The sequence below is a fragment of the Coregonus lavaretus genome, assembly GCF_964263955.1.
Source record: "Coregonus lavaretus genome assembly, contig: HAP1_SCAFFOLD_3094, whole genome shotgun sequence".
NCBI lineage: Eukaryota > Metazoa > Chordata > Actinopteri > Salmoniformes > Salmonidae > Coregonus > Coregonus lavaretus.
Genome location: NW_028161841.1, coordinates 1,280 through 21,242, shown reverse-complemented (window position 1 = coordinate 21,242; position 19,963 = coordinate 1,280). Strand labels below are relative to the sequence as shown.

The following is a 19,963-nucleotide window of genomic DNA, read 5'->3' as shown; positions in this document are numbered from 1 at the left end:
CCAGTACATAGACCTACAGAACCATCTGGTTAGAACACTACCAGTACATAGACCTACATAACCATCTGGTTAGAACACTACCAGTACATAGACCTACAGAACCATCTGGTTAGAACACTACCAGTACATAGACCTACAGAACCATCTGGTTAGAACACTACCAGTACATAGACCTACAGAACCAACTGGTTAGAACACTACCAGTACATAGACCTACAGAACCATCTGGTTAGAACACTACCAGTACATAGACCTACAGAACCATCTGGTTAGAACACTACCAGTACATAGACCTACAGAACCCTCCCCCTCCCCTAGGTGTGGACCGTACCAAGCTGATTAACCTGGCCTACCTGCTGGGTAGTGACTACACGGAGGGGATCCCGGGCGTGGGATACGTGACGGGCATGGAGATACTCAACGAGTTCCCTGGACCTGGCATGGAACCACTCAGCATGTTCAGGTCAGTAACGGGGGGTGGGTGGTTGGTGTCTAGTGGTCTGGGTGGGTGGTGGTTGAAGTCTAGTGGTCTGGGTGGGTGGTAGTTGGTGTCTAGTGGTTGGTGTCTAGTGGTCTGGGTGGGTGGTGGTTGGTGTCTAGTGGTCTGGGTGGGTGGTGGTTGGTGTCTAGTGGTCGTGGTGGTTGGTATCTAGTGGTCTGGGTGGGTGGTGGTTGGTGTCTAGTGGTCTGGGTGGGTGGTGGTTGAAGTCTAGTGGTCTGGGTGGGTGGTAGTTGGTGTCTAGTGGTTGGTGTCTAGTGGTCTGGGTGGGTGGTGGTTGGTGTCTAGTGGTCTGGGTGGGTGGTGGTTGGTGTCTAGTGGTCGTGGTGGTTGGTATCTAGTGGTCTGGGTGGGTGGTGGTTGGTGTCTAGTGGTCTGGGTGGGTGGTGGTTGGTGTCTAGTGGTCTGGGTGGGTGGTGGTTGGTGTCTAGTGGTTGGTGTCTAGTGGTCTGGGTGGGTGGTGGTTGGTGTCTAGTGGTTGGTGTCTAGTGGTCTGGGTGGGTGGTGGTTGGTGTCTAGTGGTCTGGGTGGCTGGTGGTTGGTGTCTAGTGGTTGGTGTCTAGTGGTCTGGGTGGGTGGTGGTTGGTGTCTAGTGGTCTGGGTGGTTGGTGTCTAGTGGTCTGGGTGGGTGGTGGTTGGTGGTTGGTGTCTAGTGGTTGGTGTCTAGTGGTCTGGGTGGGTGGTGGTTGGTGGTTGGTGTCTAGTGGTTGGTGTCTAGTGGTTTGGGTGGGTGGTGGTTGGTGTCTAGTGGTTGGTGTCTAGTGGTCTGGGTGGGTGGTGGTTGGTGGTTGGTGTCTAGTGGTTGGTGTCTAGTGGTTTGGGTGGGTGGTGGTTGGTGTCTAGTGGTTGGTGTCTAGTGGTCTGGGTGGGTGGTGGTTGGTGTCTAGTGGTCTGGGTGGGTGGTGGTTGGTGTCTAGTGGTCTGGGTGGGTGGTGGTTGGTGTCTAGTGGTCTGGGTGGGTGGTGGTTGGTGTCTAGTGGTTGGTGTCTAGTGGTCTGGGTGGGTGGTGGTTGGTGTCTAGTGGTTGGTGTCTAGTGGTCTGGGTGGGTGGTGGTTGGTGTCTAGTGGTCTGGGTGGCTGGTGGTTGGTGTCTAGTGGTTGGTGTCTAGTGGTCTGGGTGGGTGGTGGTTGGTGTCTAGTGGTCTGGGTGGTTGGTGTCTAGTGGTCTGGGTGGGTGGTGGTTGGTGGTTGGTGTCTAGTGGTTGGTGTCTAGTGGTCTGGGTGGGTGGTGGTTGGTGGTTGGTGTCTAGTGGTTGGTGTCTAGTGGTTTGGGTGGGTGGTGGTTGGTGTCTAGTGGTTGGTGTCTAGTGGTCTGGGTGGGTGGTGGTTGGTGGTTGGTGTCTAGTGGTTGGTGTCTAGTGGTTTGGGTGGGTGGTGGTTGGTGTCTAGTGGTTGGTGTCTAGTGGTCTGGGTGGGTGGTGGTTGGTGTCTAGTGGTCTGGGTGGGTGGTGGTTGGTGTCTAGTGGTCTGGGTCGGTGGTGGTTGGTGTCTAGTGGTTGGTGTCTAGTGGTCTGGGTGGGTGCAGGGTATTGTGTGTATCTTGTGTGGTGATGAATAAGGAATGAGTGGTCCTGTGTGGCTGTTGGCCAGAGTGTGGCTTTAGCTATGCGAAGGTTGTGGGTTCAATTCCCTCAGGGATCACAGAAACAGCACACACCTGTTTTGCTTTACGCACTCTGTCTGTGCTTTGTCTCCGTTTCCCTTCCAGTGAGTGGTGGTCCTTGGCCCAGCAGCAACGTCTGACCTCTGACCCCCGTGACTCCAAGGTCAAGAGGAAGCTGAGAGGTCTCCAGCTGCAGCCGGGCTTCCCCAACCCTGCCGTGGCAACTGCCTACCTGCAGCCCAGTGTCGACCTATCAGAAGGCTCCTTTAGCTGGGGCCGCCCACACCTCGACCTCATCAAGGAATATCCTCTAGGAGAGTGTGTGTGTGTATGGGGAGATGTTCTGTGTCCTGTGTGTGTGTGTGTATGGGGGAGATGTTCTGTGTCCTGTGTGTGTGTGTGTATGGGGGAGATGTTCTGTGTCCTGTGTGTGTGTGTGTATGGGGGAGATGTTCTGTGTCCTGTGTGTGTGTGTGTATGGGGGAGATGTTCTGTGTCCTGTGTGTGTGTGTGTATGGGGGAGATGTTCTGTGTCCTGTGTGTGTGTGTGTATGGGGGAGATGTTCTGTGTCCTGTGTGTGTGTGTGTATGGGGGAGATGTTCTGTGTCCTGTGTGTGTGTGTGTATGGGGGAGATGTTCTGTGTCCTGTGTGTGTGTGTGTATGGGGGAGATGTTCTGTGTCCTGTGTGTGTGTGTGTATGGGGGAGATGTTCTGTGTCCTGTGTGTGTATGGGGAGATGTTCTGTGTCCTGTGTGTGTGTGGGAGATGTTCTGTGTCCTGTGTGTGTGTGGGAGATGTTCTGTGTCCTGTGTGTGTATGGGGAGATGTTCTGTGTCGTGTGTGTGTGTGTATGGGGAGATGTTCTGTGTCGTGTGTGTGTGTGTATGGGGGAGATGTTCTGTGTCCTGTGTGTGTGTCCTGTGTTCTGTGTCCTGAGTGGCGCAGTGGTCTAAGGCACTGCATCGCAGTGCTAACTGTGCCACTAGAGATCCTGGTTCGAATCCAGGCTCTGTCGCCGCCGGCCGCGACCGGGAGACTCATGGGCGGCGCACAATTGGCCCAGTGTCGTCCAGGGTAGGGGAGGGAATGGCCGGCAGGGATGTAGCTCAGTTGATAGAGCATGGCGTTTGCAACGCCAGGGTTGTGGGTTCGATTCCCATGGTGGGCCAGTATATAAAAAAAATGTATTCACTAACTGTAAGTCGCTCTGGATAAGAGCGTCTGCTAAAATGACTAAAAAAAAAAAAAAAAAAAAAATGTTCTGTGTCGTGTGTGTGTGTGTGTGTATGGGGGAGATGTTCTGTGTCCTGTGTGTATGGGGGAGATGTTCTGTGTCCTGTGTGTGTGTGTGTGTATGGGGAGATGTTCTGTGTCCTGTGTGTGTGTGTGTATGGGGAGATGTTCTGTGTCCTGTGTGTGTATGGGGGAGATGTTCTGTGTCCTGTGTGTGTATGGGGGAGATGTTCTGTGTCGTGTGTGTGTGTGTGAGATGTTCTGTGTCCTGTGTGTGTGTGTGTATGGGGGAGATGTTCTGTGTCCTGTGTGTGTGTGTATGGGGGAGATGTTCTGTGTCCTGTGTGTGTGTGTGTATGGGGGAGATGTTCTGTGTCCTGTGTGTGTGTGTGTATGGGGGAGATGTTCTGTGTCCTGTGTGTGTATGGGGAGATGTTCTGTGTCCTGTGTGTGTGTGTGGGAGATGTTCTGTGTCGTGTGTGTGTGTGTGTATGGGGGAGATGTTCTGTGTCCTGTGTGTATGGGGGAGATGTTCTGTGTCCTGTGTGTGTGTGTGTGTGTATGGGGAGATGTTCTGTGTCCTGTGTGTGTGTGTGTATGGGGAGATGTTCTGTGTCCTGTGTGTGTATGGGGGAGATGTTCTGTGTCGTGTGTGTGTGTGGGAGATGTTCTGTGTCCTGTGTGTGTATGGGGGAGATGTTCTGTGTCGTGTGTGTGTGTATGGGGGAGATGTTCTGTGTCCTGTGTGTGTGTGTGTGTATGGGGGAGATGTTCTGTGTCCTGTGTGTGTATGGGGGAGATGTTCTGTGTCGTGTGTGTGTGTGTGGGAGATGTTCTGTGTCCTGTGTGTGTATGGGGGAGATGTTCTGTGTCGTGTGTGTGTGTGTGAGATGTTCTGTGTCCTGTGTGTGTGTGTGTATGGGGGAGATGTTCTGTGTGTGTGTGTGTGTGTGTATGGGGGAGATGTTCTGTGTCCTGTGTGTGTGTATGGGGAGATGTTCTGTGTCCTGTGTGTGTGTGTATGGGGGAGATGTTCTGTGTGTGTGTGTGTATGGGGGAGATGTTCTGTGTCCTGTGTGTGTGTGTGTGAGATGTTCTGTGTCCTGTGTGTGTATGTGTGTATGGGGGAGATGTTCTGTGTCGTGTGTGTGTGTATGGGGAGATGTTCTGTGTCCTGTGTGTGTGTATGGGGGAGATGTTCTGTGTGTGTGTGTGTATGGGGGAGATGTTCTGTGTCCTGTGTGTGTGTGTGTGTATGGGGGAGATGTTCTGTGTCCTGTGTGTGAGTGTGTATGGGGAGATGTTCTGTGTCCTGTGTGTGTGTGTGTATGGGGAGATGTTCTGTGTCCTGTGTGTGTGTGTGTGTATGGGGGAGATGTTCTGTGTCCTGTGTGTGTATGGGGAGATGTTCTGTGTCCTTTGTGTGTGTGGGGGAGATGTTCTGTGTCCTGTGTGTTTATGGGGAGATGTTCTGTGTCCTGTGTGTGTGTGTGTATGGGGGAGATGTTCTGTGTCCTGTGTGTGTATGGGGAGATGTTCTGTGTCCTGTGTGTGAGTGTGTATGGGGAGATGTTCTGTGTCCTGTGTGTGTGTGTGTATGGGGGAGATGTTCTGTGTCCTGTGTGTTTATGGGGAGATGTTCTGTGTCCTGTGTGTGTGTGTATGGGGAGATGTTCTGTGTCCTGTGTGTGTGTGTGTATGGGGGAGATGTTTTGTGTCCTGTGTGTGTATGGGGAGATGTTCTGTGTCCTTTGTGTGTGTGGGGGAGATGTTCTGTGTCCTGTGTGTTTATGGGGAGATGTTCTGTGTCCTGTGTGTGTGTGTGTATGGGGGAGATGTTCTGTGTCCTTTGTGTTTATGGGGAGATGTTCTGTGTCCTGTGTGTGTGTGAGATGTTCTGTGTCCTGTGTGTGTGTGTGTGTATGGGGGAGATGTTCTGTGTCCTGTGTGTTTATGGGGAGATGTCCTGTGTGTGTGTGTGTATGGGGGAGATGTTCTGTGTCCTGTGTGTTTATGGGGAGATGTTCTGTGTCCTGTGTGTGTGTGTGTATGGGGGAGATGTTCTGTGTCCTGTGTGTGTATGGGGAGATGTTCTGTGTCCTTTGTGTGTGTGTGGGAGATGTTCTGTGTCCTGTGTGTTTATGGGGAGATGTTCTGTGTCCTTTGTGTGTGTGTGGGAGATGTTCTGTGTCCTGTGTGTTTATGGGGAGATGTTCTGTGTCCTTTGTGTGTGTGTGGGAGAAGTTCTGTGTCGTGTGTGTGTGTGTGTGTGTGGGAGATGTTCTGTGTCCTGTGTGTGTGTGGGGGAGATGTTCTGTGTCCTGTGTGTGTGTGGGGGAGATGTTCTGTGTCCTGTGTGTTTATGGGGAGATGTTCTGTGTCCTTTGTGTGTGTGTGGGAGAAGTTCTGTGTCGTGTGTGTGTGTGTGTGTGTGGGAGATGTTCTGTGTCCTGTGTGTGTGTGGGGGAGATGTTCTGTGTCCTGTGTGTGTGCGTGTATGTATGGGGAGATGTTCTGTGTCCTGTGTGTGAGTGTGGGAGATGTTATGTGTCGTGTGTGTGTGTGTGTGTGTGTGTACCACTACCAGCTGTCCTTAACCCTAAGCCTACGTTCTGTCAGAGTCGTTTTGGTTGGAACAGCAGGAAGACAGAAGAGACTCTACAGCCTGTTATCATTGGTTGGAACAGCAGGAAGACAGAAGAGACTCTACAGCCTGTTATCATTGGTTGGAACAGCAGGAAGACAGAAGAGACTCTACAGCCTGTTATCATTGGTTGGAACAGCAGGAAGACAGAAGAGACTCTACAGCCTGTCATCACACAGGTCAACACACAACAGGTATTAGTCTGGATCAATGGTTGGTAATGATTATTGAAAGTAGAGATTGAGAATGAGTTGGGTATAATAGTGAATGTCATGTGAATGTACAGTGCATTCGGAAAGTATTCAGACCCCTTCCCTTATTCCACATGTTGTTGCGTTACAGCCTTGTTCTAAAATGGATTCAATTATATTTTTCCTCATCAATCTACACACAATACCCCATAATGACCCAATACCCCATAATGACCCAATACCCCATAATGACCCAATACGCCATAATGACCCAATACCCCATAATGACCCAATACGCCATAATGACACAATACCCCATAATGACAAAGTGAAAACAGTTTTTTTTTTTTTTTGTGCAAATGTATTATACCTTATTTATTGACATTAGTATTCAGACCCTTTGCTATGAGACTCGACATTGAGCTCAGGTGCATCCTGTTTCCATTGATCATCCTTGAGATGTTTCTACAACTTTTGATTGGATATGATTTGGAAAGGCACACACCTGTCTATATAAGGTCCCACAGTTGACAGTGCATGTCAGAGCAAAACCCAAGCCGTGAGGTCGAAGGAATTGTCCGTAGTGCTCCGAGACAGGATTGTGTGGAGGCACAGATCTGGGGAAGGGTCCCAAAACATGTCTGCAGCATTGAAGGTCCCCAAGAACCGAGTGGCCTCCATCGTTCTTAAATGGAAGAAGTTTGGAACCACCAAGACTCTTCCTAGAGCTGGCCGCCCAGCCAAACTGAGCAATCGGGGGAGAAGGGCCTTGGTCAGGGAGGTGACCAAGAACCAAATGGTCACTCTGACAGACCTCCAGAGTTCCTCTGTGGAGATGGGAGAACCTTCCAGAAGGACAACCATCTCTGCAGCACTCCACCAATCAGGCCTTTATGGTAGAGTGGCCAGACGGAAGCCACTCCTCAGTAAAAGGCACATGACAGCCCGCTTGGAGTTTGCCAAAAGGCACCTAAAGGACTCTCAGACCATGAGAAACAAGATTCTCTGGTCTGATGAAACCAAGATTGAACTCTTTGGCCTGAATGCCAAGCGTCACATCTTTTTTGGCCTTCTCAATATTCCTCTGATCCTGTATACCTCCATTCCTCTCCCTCCATCCTTGTCTCCCTCTCCCCTCCTCCCTCCCCTCCGTCCTTCTCTCCCCTCCTCCCTCCCCTCCCTCCCTCCCCTCCGTCCTTCTCTCCCCTCCTCCCTCCCCTCCGTCCTTCTTTCCCCTCCTCCCTCCCTCCCCTCCTCCCTCCCCTCCGTCCTTCTCTCCCCTCCTCCCTCCCCTCCGTCCTTCTCTCCCCTCCTCCCTCCCCTCCCTCCCTCCCCTCCATCCTTCTCTCCCCTCCTCCCTCCCCTCCGTCCTTCTCTCCCCCCCTCCTCCCTCCCCTCCGTCCTTCTCGTCCTCCCCTCCTCCCTCCCCTCCGTTCTTCTCTCCCCTCCTCCCTCCCCTCCGTCCTTCTCTCCCCTCCTCCCTCCCCTCCGTCCTTCTCTCCCCTCCTCCCTCCCCTCCGTCCTTCTCTCCCCTCCTCCCTCCCCTCCGTTCTTCTCTCCCCTCCTCCCTCCCCTCCGTCCTTCTCTCCCCTCCTCCCTCCCCTCCGTCCTTCTCTCTCCCCTCCTCCCTCCCCTCCCTCCCCTCCCCTCCATCCTTCTCTCCCCTCCTCCCTCCCCTCCGTCCTTCTCTCCCCCCCTCCTCCCTCCCCTCCGTCCTCTCTCGCCCCCCCTCCTCCCTCCCTTCCGTCCTCCCTCCTCCCTCCCTCCATCCTTCTCCCCCTCCTCCCTCCCCTCCGTCCTTCTCTCCCCTCCTCCCTCCCCTCCGTCCCTTCTCTCCCCCTCCTCCCTCCCCTCCCCTCCCTCCCCTCCATCCTTCTCTCCCCCTCCTCCCCTCCTTCTCCTCCCTCCCCTCCATCCTTCTCCCCCCCTCCTCCCTCCCCTCCGTCCTTCTCTCCCCCCTCCTCCCCTCCCTCCGTCCTTCTCTCCCCTCCTCCCTCCCCTCCATCCTTCTCTCCCCCTCCTCCCTCCCCTCCGTCCTTCTCTCCCCTCCTCCCTCCCCTCCATCCTTCTCTCCCCCCTCCTCCCTCCCCTCCGTCCTTCTCTCCCCCTCCTCCCTCCCCTCCGTCCTTCTCTCCCCCCTCCTCCCTCCCCTCCCCTCCCCTCCGTCCTTCTCTCCCCCCTCCTCCCTCCCCTCCGTCCTTCTCTCCCCCCTCCTCCCTCCCCTCCGTCCTTCTCTCCCCCCTCCTCCCTCCCCTCCTCCCTCCCCTCCGTCCTTCTCGCCCCCCCTCCTCCCTCCCCTCCGTCCTTCTCCCCCCTCCTCCCTCCCCTCCGTCCTTCTCTCCCCCCTCCTCCCTCCCCTCCGTCCTTCTCTCCCCTCCTCCCTCCCCTCCATCCTTCTCTCCCCCTCCTCCCTCCCCTCCGTCCTTCTCTCCCCCTCCTCCCTCCCCTCCGTCCTTCTCTCCCCTCCTCCCTCCCCTCCATCCTTCTCTCCCCCCTCCTCCCTCCCCTCCGTCCTTCTCTCCCCTCCTCCCTCCCCTCCATCCTTCTCTCCCCCCTCCTCCCTCCCCTCCGTCCTTCTCTCCCCTCCTCCCTCCCCTCCGTCCTTCTCTCCCCCCCTCCTCCCTCCCTCCTCCCTCCCCTCCGTCCTTCTCTCCCCCCCTCCTCCGTCCCCTCCATCCTTCTCTCCCCTCCTCCCTAACCCTCCGTCCTTCTCTCCCCCCTCCTCCCTCCCTGTAGACCCAGCTGCGTATCGACTCGTTCTTCCGTCTGGAGCAGCAGGAGAGACAGGCCATCAAGAGCCAGCGCCTCCGCCGGGCCGTCACCTGTATGATGAGGAAGGAGAGGGAGGAGGAAGGAGAGGGGATCTGCTCCCCGTCCAAGGCTAAGAGAGGGAAGGGGTCAGGGCCAAAGCAGAGGGAGGGAGGGGTGGAGGAGGGGACAGGGGGGTTCCTGGGGACAGAGGTCAGTAAACCTGCTCCAGAGGATGTGGGAAGAGCCAGCCATGATATGGGAGGGGCCAGCCAGCAGAGGAAGGAAGTGCCTCCTCCTAATAAGGGTGTCCCTGAACCTAAACTCCTCCCAAGGAGGGCGGAGCAGAACGGCAGCGGCAGTTCCGGGGATGACAGTGATGGTGGCGGCGGGGTCACCATGGTAACGGCCCAGTCAGTGTTTGGGGTTCAACCAAGGGGAGGGAGGGGGGGAAAGAGAGGTGGGGGGAGAGGGAGAGGTGGGGGGAGGGGGAGGAAGACACTGTGAGAACTTTAAACTCTCAACCGTCTGTTGGTGATGATGTCATCAGAGGGACATATTGAGGCCAATATGAAACCATTGTGATACATTTCCTGAATGTTTTGAATGATGAGGGATAATGTTTGAATATGTCGATGTGAAAGACGGTGCTATGTAAACCCAGGAAATTGTTGATCATTTCAGTCAGGCCTCCCCGGCTGTTTGTTGGTGTATTTTCTATGTTTGGGATGAATATTTGGAATAATAAAAATGTTTTTGTATTACAAAGTCAGTCTTGTTATTTGTTTACGCGGTGTTTCCCTGCTGGTGTTGACTGGAGCGGTAATGTGATGGCTGGACATCAGGGTTCCTCCACTGGAGCGGTAATGTGATGGCTGGACATCAGGGTTCCTCCACAGGAGCGGTAATGTGATGGCTGGACATCAGGGTTCCTCCACTGGAGCGGTAATGTGATGGCTGGACATCAGGGTTCCTCCACAGGAGCGGTAATGTGATGGCTGGACATCAGGGTTCCTCCACTGGAGCGGTAATGTGATGGCTGGACATCAGGGTTCCTCCACAGGAGCGGTAATGTGATGGCTGGACATCAGGGTTCCTCCACAGGAGCGGTAATGTGATGGCTGGACATCAGGGTTCCTCCACAGGAGCGGTAATGTGATGGCTGGACATCAGGGTTCCTCCACAGGAGCGGTAATGTGACGGCTGGACATCAGGGTTCCTCCACAGGAGCGGTAATGTGATGGCTGGACATCAGGGTTCCTCCACAGGAGCGGTAATGTGATGGCTGGACATCAGGGTTCCTCCACAGGAGCGGTAATGTGATGGCTGGACATCAGGGTTCCTCCACAGGAGCGGTAATGTGATGGCTGGACATCAGGGTTCCTCCACAGGAGCGGTAATGTGATGGCTGGACATCAGGGTTCCTCCACAGGAGCGGTAATGTGATGGCTGGACATCAGGGTTCCTCCACAGGAGCGGTAATGTGATGGCTGGACATCAGGGTTCCTCCACAGGAGCGGTAATGTGATGGCTGGACATCAGGGTTCCTCCACAGGAGCGGTAATGTGACGGCTGGACATCAGGGTTCCTCCACAGGAGCGGTAATGTGACGGCTGGACATCAGGGTTCCTCCACAGGAGCGGTAATGTGACGGCTGGACATCAGGGTTCCTCCACAGGAGCGGTAATGTGATGGCTGGACATCAGGGTTCCTCCACAGGAGCGGTAATGTGATGGCTGGACATCAGGGTTCCTCCACAGGAGCGGTAATGTGATGGCTGGACATCAGGGTTCCTCCACAGGAGCAGTAATGTGATGGCTGGACATCAGGGTTCCTCCACAGGAGCGGTAATGTGATGGCTGGACATCAGGGTTCCTCCACAGGAGCGGTAATGTGATGGCTGGACATCAGGGTTCCTCCACAGGAGCGGTAATGTGATGGCTGGACATCAGGGTTCCTCCACAGGAGCGGTAATGTGATGGCTGGACATCAGGGTTCCTCCACAGGAGCGGTAATGTGATGGCTGGACATCAGGGTTCCTCCACAGGAGCGGTAATGTGATGGCTGGACATCAGGGTTCCTCCACAGGAGCGGTAATGTGACGGCTGGACATCAGGGTTCCTCCACAGGAGCGGTAATGTGACGGCTGGACATCAGGGTTCCTCCACAGGAGCGGTAATGTGACGGCTGGACATCAGGGTTCCTCCACAGGAGCGGTAATGTGATGGCTGGACATCAGGGTTCCTCCACAGGAGCGGTAATGTGATGGCTGGACATCAGGGTTCCTCCACAGGAGCGGTAATGTGATGGCTGGACATCAGGGTTCCTCCACAGGAGCGGTAATGTGATGGCTGGACATCAGGGTTCCTCCACAGGAGCGGTAATGTGATGGCTGGACATCAGGGTTCCTCTACAGGAGCGGTAATGTGATGGCTGGACATCAGGGTTCCTCCACCTCCACAGGAGCGGTAATGTGATGGCTGGACATCAGGGTTCCTCCACAGGAGCGGTAATGTGACGGCTGGACATCAGGGTTCCTCCACAGGAGCGGTAATGTGACGGCTGGACATCAGGGTTCCTCCACAGGAGCGGTAATGTGATGGCTGGACATCAGGGTTCCTCTACAGGAGCGGTAATGTGATGGCTGGACATCAGGGTTCCTCCACCTCCACAGGAGCGGTAATGTGATGGCTGGACATCAGGGTTCCTCCACAGGAGCGGTAATGTGACGGCTGGACATCAGGGTTCCTCCACAGGAGCGGTAATGTGACGGCTGGACATCAGGGTTCCTCCACAGGAGCGGTAATGTGATGGCTGGACATCAGGGTTCCTCCACAGGAGCGGTAATGTGATGGCTGGACATCAGGGTTCCTCCACAGGAGCGGTAATGTGATGGCTGGACATCAGGGTTCCTCCACAGGAGCGGTAATGTGATGGCTGGACATCAGGGTTCCTCCACCTCCACAGGAGCGGTAATGTGATGGCTGGACATCAGGGTTCCTCCACAGGAGCGGTAATGTGATGGCTGGACATCAGGGTTCCTCCACAGGAGCGGTAATGTGATGGCTGGACATCAGGGTTCCTCCACAGGAGCGGTAATGTGACGGCTGGACATCAGGGTTCCTCCACAGGAGCGGTAATGTGATGGCTGGACATCAGGGTTCCTTCACAGGAGCGGTAATGTGATGGCTGGACATCAGGGTTCCTCCACAGGAGCGGTAATGTGATGGCTGGACATCAGGGTTCCTCCACAGGAGCGGTAATGTGATGGCTGGACATCAGGGTTCCTCCACAGGAGCGGTAATGTGATGGCTGGACATCAGGGTTCCTCCACAGGAGCGGTAATGTGACGGCTGGACATCAGGGTTCCTCCACAGGAGCGGTAATGTGATGGGTGGACATCAGGGTTCCTCCACAGGAGCGGTAATGTGATGGCTGGACATCAGGGTTCCTCCACAGGAGCGGTAATGTGACGGCTGGACATCAGGGTTCCTCCACTGGAGCGGTAATGTGATGGCTGGACATCAGGGTTCCTCCACTGGAGCGGTAATGTGATGGCTGGACATCAGGGTTCCTCCACAGGAGCGGTAATGTGATGGCTGGACATCAGGGTTCCTCCACAGGAGCGGTAATGTGATGGCTGGACATCAGGGTTCCTCCACAGCCTAACTAGTTTAGTCTCCTCAAAATGTTGATGTTTTAACAGCTAGAATGCAGCAGGTACGGCTTCCTCAGAGAGACAGCATCGTTCTTTAACAGCTAGAATGCAGCAGGTAGGGCTTCCTCAGAGAGACAGCATCGTTCTTTAACAGCTAGAATGCAGCAGGTAGGACTGCCTCAGAGAGACAGCATCGTTCTTTAACAGCTAGAATACAGCAGGTAGGGCTTCCTCAGAGAGACAGCATCATTCTTTAACAGCTAGAATGCAGCAGGTAGGGCTTCCTCAGAGAGACAGCATCATTCTTTAACAGCTAGAATGCAGCAGGTAGGGCTTCCTCAGAGAGACAGCATCGTTCTTTAACAGATAGAATGCAGCAGGTAGGGCTTCCTCAGAGAGACAGCATCGTTCTTTAACAGCTAGAATGCAGCAGGTAGGGCTTCCTCAGAGAGACAGCATCGTTCTTTAACAGCTAGAATGCAGCAGGTAGGACTGCCTCAGAGAGACAGCATCGTTCTTTAACAGCTAGAATGCAGCAGGTAGGGATTCCTCAGAGAGACAGCATCGTTCTTTAACAGCTAGAATGCAGCAGGTAGGGCTTCCTCAGAGAGACAGCATCGTTCTTTAACAGCTAGAATGCAGCAGGTTGGGCTTCCTCAGAGAGACAGCATCGTTCTTTAACAGCTAGAATGCAGCAGGTAGGGCTTCCTCAGAGAGACAGCATCGTTCTTTAACAGCTAGAATGCAGCAGGTAGGGATTCCTCAGAGAGACAGCATCGTTCTTTAACAGATAGAATGCAGCAGGTAGGGCTTCCTCAGAGAGACAGCATCGTTCTTTAACAGCTAGAATGCAGCAGGTAGGGCTTCCTCAGAGAGACAGCATCATTCTTTAACAGCTAGAATGCAGCAGGTAGGGCTTCCTCAGAGAGACAGCATCGTTCTTTAACAGCTAGAATGCAGCAGGTAGGGCTTCCTCAGAGAGACAGACAGCATCGTTCTTTAACAGCTAGAATGCAGCGGGTAGGGCTTCCTCAGAGAGACAGCATCGTTCTTTAACAGCTAGAATGCAGCAGGTAGGGCTTCCTCAGAGAGACAGCATCGTTCTTTAACAGCTAGAATGCAGCAGGTAGGAATGCCTCAGAGAGACAGCATCGTTCTTTAACAGCTAGAATGCAGCAGGTAGGGCTTCCTCAGAGAGACAGCATCGTTTTTAACAGCTAGAATGCAGCAGGTAGGGCTTCCTCAGAGAGACAGCATCGTTCTTTAACAGCTAGAATGCAGCAGGTAGGGCTTCCTCAGAGAGACAGCATCGTTCTTTAACAGCTAGAATGCAGCAGGTAGAATGCAGCAGGTAGGGCTTCCTCAGAGAGACAGACAGCATCGTTCTTTAACAGCTAGAATGCAGCGGGTAGGGCTTCCTCAGAGAGACAGCATCGTTCTTTAACAGCTAGAATGCAGCAGGTAGGGCTTCCTCAGAGAGACAGCATCGTTCTTTAACAGCTAGAATGCAGCAGGTAGGGCTTCCTCAGAGAGACAGCATCGTTCTTTAACAGCTAGAATGCAGCAGGTAGGGCTTCCTCAGAGAGACAGCATCGTTCTTTAACAGCTAGAATGCAGCAGGTAGGGTTTCCTCAGAGAGACAGCATCGTTCTTTAACAGCTAGAATGCAGCTGGTAGAATGCAGCAGGTAGGGCTTCCTCAGAGAGACAGCATCGTTCTTTAACAGCTAGAATGCAGCAGGTAGGGCTTCCTCAGGGAGACAGCATCGTTCTTTAACAGCTAGAATGCAGCAGGTAGGGATCCTTAGAGAGACAGCATCGTTCTTTAACAGCTAGAATGCAGCAGGTAGGGCTTCCTCAGAGGGACAGCATCGTTCTTTAACAGCTAGAATGCAGCAGGTAGGGATTCCTCAGAGAGACAGCATCGTTCTTTAACAGCTAGAATGCAGCTGGTAGGGCTTCCTCAGAGAGACAGCATCGTTCTTTAACAGCTAGAATGCAGCAGGTAGGGCTTCCTCAGAGAGACAGCATCGTTCTTTAACAGCTAGAATGCAGCAGGTAGAACCTCCTCAGAGAGACAGCATCGTTCTTTAACAGCTAGAATGCAGCAGGTAGGGCTTCCTCAGAGAGACAGCATCGTTCTTTAACAGATAGAATGCAGCAGGTAGAACCTCCTCAGAGAGACAGCATCGTTCTTTAACAGCTAGAATGCAGCAGGTAGGGATTCCTCAGAGAGACAGCATCGTTCTTTAACAGCTAGAATGCAGCAGGTAGGGCTTCCTCAGAGAGACAGCATCGTTCTTTAACAGCTAGAATGCAGCAGGTAGGGCTTCCTCAGAGAGACAGCATCGTTCTTTAACAGCTAGAATGCAGCAGGTAGGGCTTCCTCAGAGAGACAGCATCGTTCTTTTTACAGCTAGAATGCAGCAGGTAGGGCTTCCTCAGAGAGACAGCATCGTTCTTTAACAGCTAGAATGCAGCAGGTAGGGCTTCCTCAGAGAGACAGCATCGTTCTTTAACAGCTAGAATGCAGCAGGTAGGGCTTCCTCAGAGAGACAGCATCGTTCTTTAACAGATAGAATGCAGCAGGTAGGGCTTCCTCAGAGAGACAGCATCGTTCTTTAACAGCTAGAATGCAGCAGGTAGGCCTTCCTCAGAGAGACAGCATCGTTCTTTAACAGCTAGAATGCAGCAGGTAGGTCTGCTTCAGAGAGACAGCATCGTTCTTTAACAGCTAGAATGCAGCAGGTAGGGCTTCCTCAGAGAGACAGCATCGTTCTTTAACAGCTAGAATGCAGCAGGTAGGTCTGCTTCAGAGAGACAGCATCGTTCTTTAACAGCTAGAATGCAGCAGGTAGGGCTTCCTCAGAGAGACAGCATCGTTCTTTAACAGCTAGAATGCAGCAGGTAGGGCTTCCTCAGAGAGACAGCATCGTTCTTTAACAGATAGAATGCAGCAGGTAGGGCTTCCTCAGAGAGACAGCATCGTTCTTTAACAGCTAGAATGCAGCAGGTAGGGCTTCCTCAGAGAGACAGCATCGTTCTTTAACAGCTAGAATGCAGCAGGTAGGGCTTCCTCAGAGAGACAGCATCGTTCTTTAACAGCTAGAATGCAGCAGGTAGGGCTTCCTCAGAGAGACAGCATCGTTCTTTAACAGCTAGAATGCAGCAGGTAGGGCTTCCTCAGAGAGACAGCATCGTTCTTTAACAGCTAGAATGCAGCAGGTAGGGCTTCCTCAGAGAGACAGCATCGTTCTTTAACAGCTAGAATGCAGCAGGTAGGTCTGCCTCAGAGAGACAGCATCGTTCTTTAACAGCTAGAATGCAGCAGGTAGGGCTTCCTCAGAGAGACAGCATCGTTCTTTAACAGATAGAATGCAGCAGGTAGGGCTTCCTCAGAGAGACAGCATCGTTCTTTAACAGATAGAATGCAGCAGGTAGGGCTTCCTCAGAGAGACAGCATCGTTCTTTAACAGCTAGAATGCAGCAGGTAGGGATTCCTCAGAGAGACAGCATCGTTCTTTAACAGCTAGAATGCAGCAGGTAGGGCTTCCTCAGAGAGACAGCATCGTTTTTTAACAGCTAGAATGCAGCAGATAGGACTTCCTCAGAGAGACAGCATCGTTCTTTAACAGCTAGAATGCAGCAGGTAGAACTGCCTCAGAGAGACAGCATCGTTCTTTAACAGCTAGAATGCAGCAGGTAGGGCTTCCTCAGAGAGACAGCATCGTTCTTTAACAGCTAGAATGCAGCAGGTAGGGATTCCTCAGAGAGACAGCATCGTTCTTTAACAGCTAGAATGCAGCAGGTAGGGCTTCCTCAGAGAGACAGCATCGTTCTTTAACAGCTAGAATGCAGCAGGTAGGGCTTCCTCAGAGAGACAGCATTGTTCTTTAACAGCTAGAATGCAGCAGGTAGGGCTTCCTCAGAGAGACAGCATCGTTCTTTAACAGCTAGAATGCAGCAGGTAGGTCTGCCTCAGAGAGACAGCATCGTTCTTTAACAGCTAGAATGCAGCAGGTAGGGCTTCCTCAGAGAGACAGCATCGTTCTTTAACAGCTAGAATGCAGCAGGTAGAACTGCCTCAGAGAGACAGCATCGTTCTTTAACAGCTAGAATGCAGCAGGTAGGGCTTCCTCAGAGAGACAGCATCGTTCTTTAACAGCTAGAATGCAGCAGGTAGGGCTTCCTCAGAGAGACAGCATCGTTCTTTAACAGCTAGAATGCAGCAGGTAGGGATTCCTCAGAGAGACAGCATCGTTCTTTAACAGCTAGAATGCAGCAGGTAGAATGCAGCAGGTAGGGCTTCCTCAGAGAGACAGCATCATTCTTTAACAGATAGAATGCAGCAGGTAGGGCTTCCTCAGAGAGACAGCATCGTTCTTTAACAGCTAGAATGCAGCAGGTAGAATGCAGCAGGTAGGGCTTCCTCAGAGAGACAGCATCGTTCTTTAACAGCTAGAATGCAGCAGGTAGGGCTTCCTCAGAGAGACAGCATCATTCTTTAACAACTTGAATGCAGCAGGTAGGGCTTCCTCAGAGAGACAGCATCGTTCTTTAACAGCTAGAATGCAGCAGGTAGGGCTTCCTCAGAGAGACAGCATCGTTCTTTAACAGCTAGAATGCAGCAGGTAGAGTTTCCTCAGAGAGACAGCATCGTTCTTTAACAGCTAGAATGCAGCAGGTAGGGCTTCCTCAGAGAGACAGCATCGTTCTTTAACAGCTAGAATGCAGCAGGTAGGCCTTCCTCAGAGAGACAGCATCGTTCTTTAACAGCTAGAATGCAGCAGGTAGGGCTTCCTCAGAGAGACAGCATCGTTCTTTAACAGCTAGAATGCAGCAGGTAGGGCTTCCTCAGAGAGACAGCATCGTTCTTTAACAGCTAGAATGCAGCAGGTAGGGCTTCCTCAGAGAGACAGCATCGTTCTTTAACAGCTAGAATGCAGCAGGTAGGGCTTCCTCAGAGAGACAGCATCGTTCTTTAACAGCTAGAATGCAGCAGGTAGGGCTTCCTCAGAGAGACAGCATCGTTCTTTAACAGCTAGAATGCAGCAGGTAGGGCTTCCTCAGAGAGACAGCATCGTTCTTTAACAGCTAGAATGCAGCAGGTAGAGCTGCCTCAGAGAGACAGCATCGTTCTTTAACAGCTAGAATGCAGCAGGTAGGGCTTCCTCAGAGAGACAGCATCGTTCTTTAACAGCTAGAATGCAGCAGGTAGGGCTTCCTCAGAGAGACAGCATCGTTCTTTAACAGCTAGAATGCAGCAGGTAGGGCTTCCTCAGAGAGACAGCATCGTTCTTTAACAGCTAGAATGCAGCAGGTAGGGCTTCCTCAGAGAGACAGCATCGTTCTTTAACAGATAGAATGCAGCAGGTAGGGCTTCCTCAGAGAGACAGCATCGTTCTTTAACAGCTAGAATGCAGCAGGTAGGCCTTCCTCAGAGAGACAGCATCGTTCTTTAACAGCTAGAATGCAGCAGGTAGGTCTGCTTCAGAGAGACAGCATCGTTCTTTAACAGCTAGAATGCAGCAGGTAGGGCTTCCTCAGAGAGACAGCATCGTTCTTTAACAGCTAGAATGCAGCAGGTAGGTCTGCTTCAGAGAGACAGCATCGTTCTTTAACAGCTAGAATGCAGCAGGTAGGGCTTCCTCAGAGAGACAGCATCGTTCTTTAACAGCTAGAATGCAGCAGGTAGGGCTTCCTCAGAGAGACAGCATCGTTCTTTAACAGATAGAATGCAGCAGGTAGGGCTTCCTCAGAGAGACAGCATCGTTCTTTAACAGCTAGAATGCAGCAGGTAGGGCTTCCTCAGAGAGACAGCATCGTTCTTTAACAGCTAGAATGCAGCAGGTAGGTCTGCCTCAGAGAGACAGCATCGTTCTTTAACAGCTAGAATGCAGCAGGTAGGGATTCCTCAGAGAGACAGCATCGTTCTTTAACAGCTAGAATGCAGCAGGTAGGGCTTCCTCAGAGAGACAGCATCGTTCTTTAACAGCTAGAATGCAGCAGGTAGGGCTTCCTCAGAGAGACAGCATCGTTCTTTAACAGCTAGAATGCAGCAGGTAGGGCTTCCTCAGAGAGACAGCATCGTTCTTTAACAGCTAGAATGCAGCAGGTAGGGCTTCCTCAGAGAGACAGCATCGTTCTTTAACAGCTAGAATGCAGCAGGTAGGGCTTCCTCAGAGAGACAGCATCGTTCTTTAACAGCTAGAATGCAGCAGGTAGGGCTTCCTCAGAGAGACAGCATCGTTCTTTAACAGCTAGAATGCAGCAGGTAGGTCTGCCTCAGAGAGACAGCATCGTTCTTTAACAGCTAGAATGCAGCAGGTAGGGCTTCCTCAGAGAGACAGCATCGTTCTTTAACAGATAGAATGCAGCAGGTAGGGCTTCCTCAGAGAGACAGCATCGTTCTTTAACAGATAGAATGCAGCAGGTAGGGCTTCCTCAGAGAGACAGCATCGTTCTTTAACAGCTAGAATGCAGCAGGTAGGGATTCCTCAGAGAGACAGCATCGTTCTTTAACAGCTAGAATGCAGCAGGTAGGGCTTCCTCAGAGAGACAGCATCGTTCTTTAACAGCTAGAATGCAGCAGGTAGGACTTCCTCAGAGAGACAGCATCGTTCTTTAACAGCTAGAATGCAGCAGGTAGAACTGCCTCAGAGAGACAGCATCGTTCTTTAACAGCTAGAATGCAGCAGGTAGGGCTTCCTCAGAGAGACAGCATCGTTCTTTAACAGCTAGAATGCAGCAGGTAGGGATTCCTCAGAGAGACAGCATCGTTCTTTAACAGCTAGAATGCAGCAGGTAGGGCTTCCTCAGAGAGACAGCATCGTTCTTTAACAGCTAGAATGCAGCAGGTAGGGCTTCCTCAGAGAGACAGCATTGTTCTTTAACAGCTAGAATGCAGCAGGTAGGGCTTCCTCAGAGAGACAGCATCGTTCTTTAACAGCTAGAATGCAGCAGGTAGGTCTGCCTCAGAGAGACAGCATCGTTCTTTAACAGCTAGAATGCAGCAGGTAGGGCTTCCTCAGAGAGACAGCATCGTTCTTTAACAGCTAGAATGCAGCAGGTAGAACTGCCTCAGAGAGACAGCATCGTTCTTTAACAGCTAGAATGCAGCAGGTAGGGCTTCCTCAGAGAGACAGCATCGTTCTTTAACAGCTAGAATGCAGCAGGTAGGGCTTCCTCAGAGAGACAGCATCGTTCTTTAACAGCTAGAATGCAGCAGGTAGGGATTCCTCAGAGAGACAGCATCGTTCTTTAACAGCTAGAATGAAGCAGGTAGGGCTTCCTCAGAGAGACAGCATCATTCTTTAACAGATAGAATGCAGCAGGTAGGGCTTCCTCAGAGAGACAGCATCGTTCTTTAACAGCTAGAATGCAGCA

The 19,963-nt window shown here is 52.4% G+C and overlaps 1 protein-coding gene across 1 annotated transcript in view; it reads left to right on the top strand.

The window, feature by feature from the left end:
- Window positions 1-9,380, top strand: part of LOC311120013 (DNA excision repair protein ERCC-5-like) — a gene marked incomplete at its 3' end in the record, with an annotated part of 35,744 nt that extends 26,364 nt beyond the window's left edge. Inside the window, exons 11-14 of the mRNA XM_084194647.1 lie at window positions 319-463; window positions 2,208-2,405; window positions 5,947-6,175; window positions 8,909-9,380. Of these exons, the coding sequence (XP_084050773.1) occupies window positions 319-463; window positions 2,208-2,405; window positions 5,947-6,175; window positions 8,909-9,380 (1,044 nt within the window). The remainder of the gene's footprint in view (window positions 1-318; window positions 464-2,207; window positions 2,406-5,946; window positions 6,176-8,908) is intronic.
- Window positions 9,381-19,963: the final 10,583 nt, after the last annotated feature.